Source organism: Phoxinus phoxinus (genome assembly GCF_949152265.1).
Source record: "Phoxinus phoxinus genome assembly, chromosome: 17".
Classification (NCBI taxonomy): domain Eukaryota; kingdom Metazoa; phylum Chordata; class Actinopteri; order Cypriniformes; family Leuciscidae; genus Phoxinus; species Phoxinus phoxinus.
Window position 1 is genome coordinate 13,138,639 of NC_136892.1, and position 12,764 is coordinate 13,151,402.

Here is a 12,764-nt window from a genome sequence, read left to right on the forward strand (position 1 = left end):
AAGGATGATCATCCCACAGCAAAGTACAGTCTGATTTATATGATCGTTTGTTCCTTTATCTGTTGCTGGTTCATTTAATTGGTGACGTTCAAAAGAGACTCGCTTATGCCTGCTGCGGCGGCTTAAAGCTGGAGGAAAGTCCCGCTCCTTCGCATGAAGAGGGCGGTATTACCCGAGACGCGAGCGTGGTGCTCGGCGGCCTTAATTGTCCATTTCTCGATAGCAGGAATTATTGAAAGGTCCAGTTTGAAAATTGCGCAGAAGGAAGATCCCGGATGTTTTCGCCCGTGGTGGTGACGATCCGTTTGTTTGGCCTGACGCCCGCGAGATAACGCCGGAGGATTCTGGCTAAGATTCCTGAAGGGCGAAAGATTCTTCATCGGATGGGAGAGCTCGTTTCGGACAACTTTAGGCTATATGGGACGCGGCCAAAATGCTGAAAAACTGTCGAGGAACGTTGGTGAGTCAAATGAGTATGTATATAGTTCTCCACTCATGCTGATTGGATAGAAATGTTGATTACTGATTGTTGACAGCTGGTTGGAATGATGTGATAATTGAATCAATTATTTGAACGTGCTCCTCCCGAACTTTGTTTATAAAACATCATTTATTTCAATAGGAATCAGGGAATGGGATTTCTTGAGTGGAGGTGACTTATGTGTGAGCTGTGCGTCATACATCGCTACACCATTGCAATAGATACCTATGGACTTTTTTGTCTGCAAAATTTCACAGAAATTTTGCTAATGCGACCGTACCTTAACTATTTGCACATAATTTGCACACATTTGTCCTGAAATTAATATTTTCAGGGGAAGCTTATATTACCAATGTAATAAAATAAATAAAATGCTGACTTTTTTTGTCACCTTATATGTCACAGTTCAGACTTTTTCTCAGAATCTTTATAACTCATAATTGCTTTATTATCGCACAACTGCGATAAATGAAGTTATAATTGTGAGATACAAACTCGCAATTGTGAGAAAAAAAAAACACAATTATCTTTTTTATTTTTAATTCCGTGGCAGAAACGAGCTTCCACTAACAACGCAATACTGACAATAAAAAAAAAATACGTCAAGTAACCTTTACAGCTTGTCGGATATTTATTCTTGAAATTCAATAAAACTTTCACAATGACAGTGTGATACAATTAACACAACTAATATCAGAGAACTCAAAAAGGCTGCTTTTTAATTAAAAAATAAATAGAAAAATAAATAAAACAATCATCTACCTCTCAAATATTATTAAATTTGCATAGGCACTGGTGGATTTTTAAAAAAAATTTTGCATTGAAGACAAAGCTCTGAATTTATTGTGCTCCTTTGAGAAATCCAGTGAGCACCTCATTTAACACAATCCCACCAGCTAGTATAAGCAGCATGAAGAAAACCGCTAGTCCTCGACGAACAAGCAGCTGTTTGGTGGTCAATACCACCCCAACTGTGACCTTTGTGCCAGCGTCTGTTATTCCTCCTCCTTCTCCTTTACTGAGTCCTTCCAGGTCTGTGCTTGCATCTGTCTGGCCTTCTTCAGTGTGCTGGGGCTCTTCTGGCACATCTGTACAATAATCGGTCAACATAAGGTAAAAATCATGATGACAGAAACATGTTTTTTTGTTCATCATTAAGGTCATCAGATACCACAGACAGAAAGTACCTTCTGTGCAGCCCTTATTTTCCATAGCGTAAGATTCATCTTTGGTGTCAGGGGCTTGAACACCTGCTCTGATCAAGGCCTGAAAATAAGAAGATAAAGAATAAAATAATCATCTGTACAAATAGACTATGGATGAGGAAACATGTCCCACCTCTTGAGTCGCCTTTTTCCAGTCCAGTTTGCAAATGAGGATGACGAAGAACAATGACTGTAGGAAGACACACCCAAAAAACCCAATCCACAAACCTAACAACAGAGAGAAAAAACATGAGGAGATTGACTTGTTCAGTGCGGCACTTGAATTTTAGTTTAGGTTATTTCAGCAAAGCTGCTGAGAATGTTTCCATTTCACCACGTTTGCAAGTCACCTACCAACTATGCCCATGCCGAGAGCAAACATCAGTGACACTCCTATTGGTAATCCCACAAAATAGTATCCCACAATGTTACAAAGAGCACCTAGCAGCTGCTTTCCTGCACCTCTGACAATGCCACCTGTAATGCCCTTCAGACAGAAAAACAAACCTTAGTTTGACTATTATCAACATTCACAAGACCTGTAAGCACCTCACAGGCATCAAAATATCACAACACACTTGTTTTTTCTCAGTTTATTTAAACTGTTCAAGAATTATTTTGCAAAAAAGGAATACAAAAATATTTTTGTTTTGCTTTTCACCAAAATATTAAAAAAACTTTCACAAAATATCATTATATTTATGCTTAAAACAAGAAAAACAATATACCCGTACTACGGTGCACATTTTAGGACATCCTCAGACCTCAACCATACACTCTAAAAAATGCTGGGTTGTTTCAACCCAATTTCGGGTAAAATATGGACAAACCCAGCCGTTGGGTTACATTTTTACATTACATTTTTAACCCAACATTTGGGTTTGTCCATATTTTACCCGAAATTGAGTTGAAACAACCCAGCATTTTTTAGAGTGTATGAAGACACGGCATCATGCCTCAGACTAAGCATCATGCTTCAGTCATTGGACAAAACGGCATCGCGCCTCAGACTGAAAAGCTTCAGGTCTCAGGAAAAACATTGTCAGGTGTCTGGTCTCGTACAATTAGGGATCAGAAGAAACAGCCTTACACAAAAAGGCATCAGACATAAAGGCATCGGGCGAAACGGCATCAGCCATAAAGGCATCGGGAGAAACGGACTCAGACTAAAAGGCATCGAGCGAAACGGACTCAGATTAAAAGGCATCGAGCGAAACGGCATCAGACAAAGGCATCGGGCGGAACGGACTTTGTCTTTGCCTTTGTCTGATGCCGTTTCGCTCAATGCCTTTTAATCTGAGTCCGTTTCGCTCGATGCCTTTTAGTCTGAGTCCGTTTCTCCCGATGCCTTTATGGCTGATGCCGTTTCGCCCGATGCCTTTTAGTCTGAGTCCGTTTCGCCCGATGCCTTTTAGTCTGAGTCAGTTTCGCCCGATGCCTTTATGTCTGATGCCGTTTTGCCCGATGCCTTTATGTCTAAGTCCGTTTCGCCCGATGCCTTTATGGCTGATGCCGTTTCGCCCGATGCCTTTTAGTCTGAGTCAGTTTCGCCCGATGTCTTTATGTCTGATGCCGTTTTGCCCGATGCCTTTATGTCTAAGTCCGTTTCGCCCGATGCCTTTATGGCTGATGCCGTTTCGCCCGATGCCTTTTAGTCTGAGTCAGTTTCGCCCGATGCCTTTTAGTCTGAGTCCGTTTCTCCCGATGCCTTTATGGCTGATGCCGTTTCGCCCGATGCCTTTTAGTCTGAGTCCGTTTCGCCCGATGCCTTTTAGTCTGAGTCAGTTTCGCCCGATGTCTTTATGTCTGATGCCGTTTTGCCCGATGCCTTTATGGCTGATGCCGTTTCGCCCGATGCCTTTTAGTCTGAGTCAGTTTCGCCCGATGCCTTTATGTCTAAGTCCGTTTCGCCCGATGCCTTTATGGCTGATGCCGTTTCGCCCGATGCCTTTTAGTCTGAGTCAGTTTCGCCCGATGCCTTTATGTCTAAGTCCGTTTCGCCCGATGCCTTTATGGCTGATGCCGTTTCGCCCGATGCCTTTTAGTCTGAGTCAGTTTCGCCCGATGCCTTCATGTCTAAGTCCGTTTCGCCCGATGCCTTTATGTCTGATGCCGTTTTGCCCGATGCCTTTATGTCTAAGTCCGTTTTGCCCGATGCCTTTATGTCTAAGTCCGTTTCGCCCGATGCCTTTATGGCTGATGCCTTTTTGTCTGAGGCTGTTTCTTCTGATCCCTAATTGTACGAGACCTGACACCTGACATTGTTTTTCCTGAGACCTGAAGCTTTTCAGTCTGAGGCGCGATGCCGTTTTGTCCAATGACTGAAGCCTTTTAGTCTGAGGCATGATGCCGTGTCTTCATATGGCTGAGGTCTGAGGATGTCCTAAAATGTACACCGTACTGTGGGGTTATTAAGAATCTAGAGAATTGATCTGGAATCAAGTTTATGCAATTTTGCTTCTCAAAGTAAAAAGACGATCAGATATTTGTACTTGAAAATTATCAATGCTGATCTTTTTTTTTCTAATGCAGATAATAGTTAATAAAAACTCTTACCGCAATGGCATCTAATAGATGAAAGAAGCCATACATGATCATGACGTCTGATACTCTGAGCACTATTTCCCTGTGTGAGAGCGAGAGTTCAGTACACAGATCAGATGTTAATGACTTTAAAGTTTCAACATACATGTTTACATGCACCCAATGCAATTATGATACGGTTAATATTTATTTAACAATTGTATTTTTTATTCTTTACTAGAACTGCTAGAGCTTTACTAGAGCAGTTTCTCCCATTCGATAAGGGAATCTTTGTAAATACCAAATACTCAATCTAAAATGTTATATTGCTTTTAAGTAATGTTGATCTACTTTGTAGGTACTTACTCTTCTGTGGTAAATATGTATCCAATAACATCTTTGGTACTTCCAATAATGGTTGCAACCACACAAGAAACAAGTACTAGAAAAAACACACCAGGGAAACCAAATAACACTTAACTTTACAATGATAATTAGACATAGCCATAAGTGAGATTTTTATAATTAATAATGCGAGGAAATATTCTTAGAAGCTATTAGGAATCTTATAGCAAAGCTGTTGATGAATAGATCACATACGTCCACAGACTAAAGACACTTTGGCGGACAGCTTGGCTTGTTCAGTGTTTCCAGCTCCAAGAGCATTTCCCACCCTCACACTGGCTGCCACTGCAAATCCCAGTGGAAACTGAATGACAAAAAGAAAACAATGACTTGTGCTCAAGCTAATTGGTCTACTTTAACCAAAGGATTCAAATATAATGTATCACAGATTTTGTTGTTCCTGGAGCCATTTTTAATTTTGACTTTGCTCTTTTACTCACCGTTGTTTTAGAAAATGTATTTGGAAATAAAAGGCTGATGTGTTTAGTTACAATGTGTGATTTGGTTTTCACCACCCGGGCCGTGCAGAGGATAACAAAAGACTATTTGCTAAAGGAAAATGAGACTAAGTACTGAATGTAGAATAACAGAAATGTAACATATTAGTTACACAGTTCTGTCAACAGGTTCCAATTTCAGTTTATCTTTTGTATAAATGTAATGCTAATATCTTGACCTGTTGACCAGCAAACAGCTGGTGCTGCTGGGTCTGAGAAGATTCTGACACCAGAACAAGTATATAGTTTTGTTTTTGTTACAAGTTGACCTTTGTAAACCTACCATATATGCAATAGTGGCCAGCTCATACACAACAGACTGGGCTCCCAGTTCGGCCTCACTGATGAGCCCTACAATGAAAAAATACAATTCATGAAGATCTCAAATAGAAATCAAGCCACAAGGCAAATTGAATTACTGTACAAAAAAACACAGGAAGTTTGCAAACCCGCAAGGAATCCACCAATCTCATATGTCCACCACTCCACACAAAGCATGAGCATGCTGGGAAAAGCCAAGCGAATGAAGGCGCCCCATTCCTGCAGACATTCACGAGACCAGCCTAATGTGAGAGAGATGGAGATCAGCAAGAAAGATTTGACGGTTTCAACATTGACTTTCTATGAACTTAAAATTAACCATGACTCATCGAAACATTTCAGTGAACTCTCCTCCGCACTATCTTAAAGAGTCACATAGTTAACTACTTTCTGGTCACATATTAATAAAGAGAACAGCATGCTTTGCACCAGGACATGTTACATATTGCTCATGTGAGTGATGTAATCATCTTTTAAATAATTATACTTTGCTAACAATTTTCAAATAAAGAAAAGTTGTTTAATTCATGGAATAAAAAATATTCAATTATAGTAACATTTAAATATTCCAGCAACATCCATATCCAATTTTAAAATATGCAATAATCTTCTGAATCATCTAAAAAATAGCTTTAAGTGAAAATACTTTGGTTAAAATACATTTACCAGACATTCCTTGAATGTTTTAAGGTTTTAATGTAATTTTTTTATTGCACAAAGTCTTTGTGTCTCAGAATATAAACAGTACACCCTTTTGAAAAACAAGGGTTCTGGTGTTGATGTAAATAGACACTCACCATCCCAGGTGGCTTCATGCAAGCCCTTCCAACGGATGTAGACATAGAGAAACACAGCCAATGAATACTGGGAAATGGTGTTTGCAGCAGCAGATCCACTGAAAGAATAACTCCATGGAGTCATTTTGACCTTTAATTATTTTTAAGCCTTGGGTTCTTTAAAATAATTTACAAAAAAATAAATGTGTGTCCCAATTTGCAAACTTATCCACTTTATGCCAATTTGTAGTATAAATCGTGCAAGTAGAATTTTCAGACCGATCCGAACTCCGAGTTTTCCTTACATTGTGGCTATCAGACTCCAAAGCTGGATGACAAAATATCATTTTTAACTTTACATATTAGATGGTAGAGTACATTGTGCATTGTATAAGTGCAAAGCGTATAGTATGCCATTTGGGACACAACATAAGATCCCATGAAATGTGATAAACAGAATCTAGACAGCTTCTTACGCCACACCAAGATCTAGCAGATGAAGGAAGATGTAGTTTATTAAAGTGTTGAGGATGTTCCCTGCTACTCCTGTGATGACCTGAGGCCAAATAATACCCTAAACAAATATACAATCAAAAACAGACCCTTGTATATGCTATTTATGAACAATAAGCTTAGGCAAAATAATAATGGAGACACATTGCTTGGGTTTACCTGATTTTGAAGATACTTTCCCTGCAGCTGATACATAAAGGCAGCCTGAAAATATATATATTTTAAAGTTATTACCTAGAATAGTTCTTTTTACTGTATAGTTACTTATAGACAGTGAATACATTACATATTTAATGTGTCACTCACAGGCAAAGCAGGCATGAATATTTTTACATAGAGTTGTGACAGACTGTTGAGAGAGAGAGAGAGAGAGAGAGTGAGAGAGAGAGAGAGAGAGTGAGTGAGTGAGAGAGAGAGAGAGAGAGAGAGAGAGAGAGAGAGAGAGAGAGAGAGAGAGAGAGAGAGAGAGAGAGAGAGAGAGAGAGAGAGAGAGAGAGAGAGGGGAGGGGGGAACAAACAATCACACACAGTTAAAGGAACTCCACAGACACTGGCTTTAGGTCCATGTGACTGCCACATGTCCAAATTATATAACATAATGTTATTTCGCAATACTCGCATTTACTTGTATGTTCTCTTGCATTCACAATATGTTGACAACAGATTTAATCAGCAGATACAAGTACGTTTTGCTAAACAGAACCATAACTTAATGTGTGTTGAATGTGTCAGACCTGGCCACACTGGGACTCTGCTGGACAGCCAGCAGGATAGACTCTGTGTTGATGAGAAGCGCCCAGCAGGGGAAACAGGCCAACAGGAGGATGAGAATCCCTCTCTGCAGTATCACACCCACCCGCTTCAGATTTTTACCCCCAAACGTCTGCAGGACACAATTCACTTCAAATGACATCTGAGCACAAATGACACTCACATTACTGAACATTGACTATCATACCTGAGAGATGAGTGTATCGCATGCAGACGCCAATCCAGATCCAATGGAGATGCCAGACACATTAATAACCTGTGAGAAAAAAGGACGTATTTAAAAAGGCGATGGGTGTTTTAATGCACGCCGCTATAATAAAGTTATTTTGTGAACTCACAGCAATAGCCAGAGCGACACCGGCCAGTTCAGTTTTCCCCAAGTGTCCACAGAACACAGTGCTGATGAAGCTGATCAGAAAGATCATCAGCTGAGATATAAACTGCAAAAAAGGGGAAACGTTTTCAGGATCAAATAAAAGCCACAAGACATTTCCACTTTTTTCAGTTAAAGCTACAATATTGTATGTTTGATTTGTCATGTAGCCTACAATATTCTTGAGACAAACCTGACTAAAGAACTACGAAGTTGACAGTTAATTATTTTAGATTATTCTATCATTCAACTACGGTTTGGTTTAACTTCCAGATTTATTTCTATTTCTCAGGAGTCTCAGAAAGTGTGTCAATAATTATATTACTCCCGTCAACCAGAAAATAAAGTTTTTTTTTAAAGATTCATATTCATGTGTTCATGTTCTCTACAAAATCAAAGGTGTGCATTTTTATTTTTCTATTGTCAGTCAACAGTGAATAAAATATGTAAATTCAATATAATAAATATACACAATATTTGGTTATGATTGCTATATAAGCAAAGTGTAAAATCACCTTCATAAATCAATTCACAAGATTCAAACTTACCACTGGTCCAGCCAGTTTTATCAGCTCTACAATTTCTTCTTTATAATTCACTGGTAACAAACTCCGAAGTTTCTTTCGACATTCTCCACAAACAACCTGTGAACTCGATGTTGACTGAGCATCATCACTTTTCTCCTGTTTTGAGTCTCCGTTTATCTGACTCACTGTGGTAATACTGTCCATTTTCGTTATTCCTGAAGTCTTTAATTCCCACAATGCAGCTTATATTTAGTTACAGTACAGAACTACATCTGCATAAAAGACATTTCACTAAAGGTCCATTACAGGGAGACGTCTGGGTGGATCTCAAATAAAGACACTTAGTAAACTGTCTGGTAGTAAGTTTAGCCCTGCCTGCTGCTGTACTCCACGAGGTCATTACATAAACAGAAGTCACTGTGCTTGGGTCAGGTTTCATTAAAGGAACACCAGCATTCAAAGTCAATAGAGACATCATAAGCTGTGGAACTACACTCATATCTTTTTTAATGTGCTGTAAAGCCTTTTAACAAGGTATCAGAAGTTAATGAGTCATGAGAGGTTTCGCTCAATATAGCTACTGCTGATTTCATTTACTGCTGATTTGTGCTTACACAAGCCATTTTATTACCACACTGTAAAACCCAACAAGTTAAGCTAACTCATTTAATTTGAGGAAACCGATTGCCTCAATTCATTTAAGTTTATAAAAAACAATAGTTATGAGTACTCTGAACTTATTTTAATCGAGTTCACTAAAACAATAATATTTCTTGATACACAAATACATTTTACACTGCATTTAATACTGTATATAGCTGAAACTTCGTTTTCTTGAGTAAAACAGTGAAATAACAAACTTTAAATGAACTCACAGCACTTGCAGTTACTGCTAGCTCACAACATCACACACAAAGTCAAATCCAATGAGTTAAGCTAACTCATTACATTTGAGGCAACCGATTGCCTCAATTCATTTAAGTTTATAAAAACAATAGTTATGAGTACTCTGAAAGTATTTCAGTTGAGTTCACTAAGGCCACATTTACACATAGCCGGATTTTTAGAGAAACGAATATTTCTCCCCCTCCGTTTTCAATAAAAACATCGTGCACACAACCCCGCATAAATACGCCGTCGAGCGCCATCATAACTATGCCAAACCTATGGGCGGCAGTGTAGGGAGAAGGTTAAAGCCATGCAAGCCAATCAGAATCCTCAGAATCGACAAGAGAGAACCTAAAACCCCGTTTCTCCCAGTTGACACGGCAACATATAACCGGCGTTTTCAGAAATCTCCACTTTGGCCGGAGTTTTTAGAAATAATCGTTTTCTGGGATAAAAACGGCGTTTTCGTGTAAATGACAGGCCAAAACGCAGAGAAATATCTGCGTTTTCCCATCGTGTAAACGGGGCCTAAAAGTAGATATTGCAGTCAAGAAATTAAGTGATTAATTAAGGGATTAATTAAGAGATGATTGAGCATTAGTGATGAACACCTGCTGTTAACAAGAATCACAAGAAGGAAAGAGGAACACAAGAACTACAACTGACTTCAGACACAGTCTTAAATTAAATCAACTGAAGATAAAAGAAGACATTAAATCTCTGAAGATCTCAGCAGAGGAGGATTGAACATCTCCACAAACAACATTACCAGCTTCACTTATTACTAACCAGATTGATTGGATTTCTGCCATGCTTCTACAGAAGTTGTTATTGTGAATGAGCAGAGGTTTAGATGAAGATGATTTATTGAGTTTCATTTAAAGACACCATGATAGTGGTCAGTGTTTGCTTTAGTTGGGCTCTTGACCCTTGACTTTATAACACCAGTTTTTCCTCTGGCTGCTATAACACATTTGTTATGGCACAAAAGCCAAAAGAAAATTGGAGCATGTGATTGTGTTTTGATGATGAATTATGAAATGATAAATATCATTTGGTGTCTTGATTCTCTGAACTTTTCTAGAGAATAATCTCTGATTAAACAGGTGATATAGAACTTGTATTATTCATTATAAAATAACTGAGATTCTGCTGAAGGCCCATTGTTGTTACAATCAGATTTTAAAAACCTCTATGTTATCATGCTGACTTACACAGACATCAATAATCAGTATATGAATCTCAACAATGGTGACCATTAAAAACGATTCATGCTGCAATGCATGCTGGGAGCCATGGATAATGTTTGTATTATGGTAGTACCCAGCATGCATTACAGTATTAATATTTTTTTAATAGTTACCATTGTTGAGATTCATATGCTGATTCTTGATATCTGTGTTACTTTTGGTGATGAATTACATTTTCTGTAAAATCCTTCATACTATCTCATAGTAATAATATTGCTAGTTCTTATGATGTAAAATCATAGTTTCAAATACAACTAATAATATAATCAGAGATTAAACGCTGAACGAATTCAGTGAATCAAATCATTAGGTGATGATTGTCATCATCAAACCTTGACCATCATCACCCGAACATACTTTTCCTTGAATATAGTGCTATAAGAAATGTTTTATAAACATTCAATTACAGCAACCAAAGAAAAAACTTTTACTCCAACATACAAGGGTCAAGAGCCCAACTAAAGTACACGCTGATCTCCATCATGGTGACCTTAAACCTTGTATTTCTTGTGTTTCTCTTTCCTTCAGTGATTCTGCTTGTTAACAGCAGGTGTTCATCACTAATGATCAATCACCACTTAATTGATGAATAATTAACTTAACTATACAATTATTATTCAATTATCATTCTGGGATCCAGAAATGTTCTATAACTCGTTCAGTTTGAGTTATTTTTCAGTCCTTCAAGCCACTTCAAGTTTCGGTATTATTTGAGTGCAGTGAACTCAATTTAATTGAGTAAATATTACTGTTAGGTTTTTAAATCTCTGTCTATAAATGCCGATTGTCTGTCGTTCTCACTACACTCTAAAAAATGCTGGGTTGTTTTAACCCAATTTTGGGTCAAATATGGACAAACCCAGCCATTGGGTAAAATTTTTCAATTGCATTTTTGATCCAACGTTTGGGTTTGTCCATATTTGACCCAAAATTGGGTTAAAACAACCCAGCATTTTTTAGAGTGTATTTTTTAAGATTAAGCATGGAGCAAGATTTGATTTCCCAATGTTATGTTACATCAGTCATTCACGCTAGAGATCATAAATAAATTAGTACAAGTAAAATAATCGGTTGATGGACATGCACTTGTTAATGCTGATGGTGAGGAATTGCAACATCTCATAATGTACCTCAAACTGAGTAGCGTATCATTGAAACGTCCTGCTCGAGTCGTCCTTGCGATGGAGGTTCAGGTTGAATAACTAGTTCTTCTTGTAATAAATGGAGGCCAGACCGTGCTTAACAGAACTATATAACTTTACTCTCTCATTCTCGTTGGCATAACAACACGCGACAGCATACAATCACTTCTCACTTCCCGCAATAACCCAGGACGCTCTTAAAGTGACAGCATAACATAAACTAGAACCTTCCTTAAGGTACCATAACCCATTATCATAACACTTCTAGTGTTTCATCATCGGACTCACGCTTGTACTGATATGGTCAAATTGTCATTGTTTGTTACTGTGTTTAGTTTACGGTGTAGGACGCCTCACGCACGCAGAGCTGTCGTTGTTATGGCAATGGGAGTTTTTGTTTTCGGCGCGTGCTGTACGCGGTAAACCAATCACAACAGACTGAGCTGTCTGGCCAATCAGAGCAGAGTAGTTTGTGGAAAGGAGGAATTTAGAGAGATTGATTCATTTAGCAAGTCGTTTGAGAATCATTGAAAATGTGGTGATGTGCAAATGTATATTATGAGAAAATTAAACAGTTTTTTGACCTTTGATGCATGTAAACCTGTTGTAGGAGACTCCAAAACAACATTAGGAAACTTTAAAATATCATAATAGTGGCCCTTTAAATATTTTTGGCTTGACTTTGGCTTGACTATGTTATAAAATAGCTAATAATGTTACACAAACCATGTTCCCATTCACCAGCTCAGAGTCAGACAGCTGCCTTCTAAGAATCTGCAACCTTAAAAATGCTTTGAGCAACTTAGAACGTCAGTGGAGAAAGGCATATAGTTCATCATAACATTGTAATATACATCATATACATAATTCACCTGCTATTGCTAAATGTAGCTGATTTTTCACATCAACAGAAAAATATACTGGGATAGCCTGGCTTCTCTTGAGACTCCCCTGCTTCGCAGCAGTTATGCTAAAGCTATCCCTGTGACAGGATTGGGTACAACATACTTGTTATGTAGAGATCAACAGTGATTTCAAACCGCGTTTTTGAGACTGTTGTTTGTTTCACTGCAGTTTTAAAGAGAAAACACT

At 38.3% G+C, this 12,764-nt stretch overlaps 1 protein-coding gene across 1 annotated transcript; it reads right to left on the reverse strand.

Moving 5' to 3' along the window:
• Positions 1-613: 613 nt before the first annotated feature.
• LOC306984225 (multidrug and toxin extrusion protein 1) lies at positions 614-8,808 on the reverse strand. Its single transcript, XM_079585391.1, has 17 exons — positions 8,414-8,808; positions 7,831-7,932; positions 7,680-7,748; positions 7,456-7,604; positions 7,028-7,070; positions 6,881-6,925; positions 6,685-6,782; positions 6,230-6,327; positions 5,561-5,674; positions 5,395-5,462; positions 4,810-4,918; positions 4,576-4,651; positions 4,243-4,312; positions 2,041-2,173; positions 1,820-1,914; positions 1,669-1,747; positions 614-1,569 (listed from the first exon to the last, which is right to left on the reverse strand). The coding sequence occupies exons 1-17, from the start codon at positions 8,594-8,596 to the stop codon at positions 1,322-1,324; spliced, it is 1,779 nt and encodes a 592-aa protein (XP_079441517.1). The 5' UTR covers positions 8,597-8,808; the 3' UTR covers positions 614-1,321.
• Positions 8,809-12,764: the final 3,956 nt, after the last annotated feature.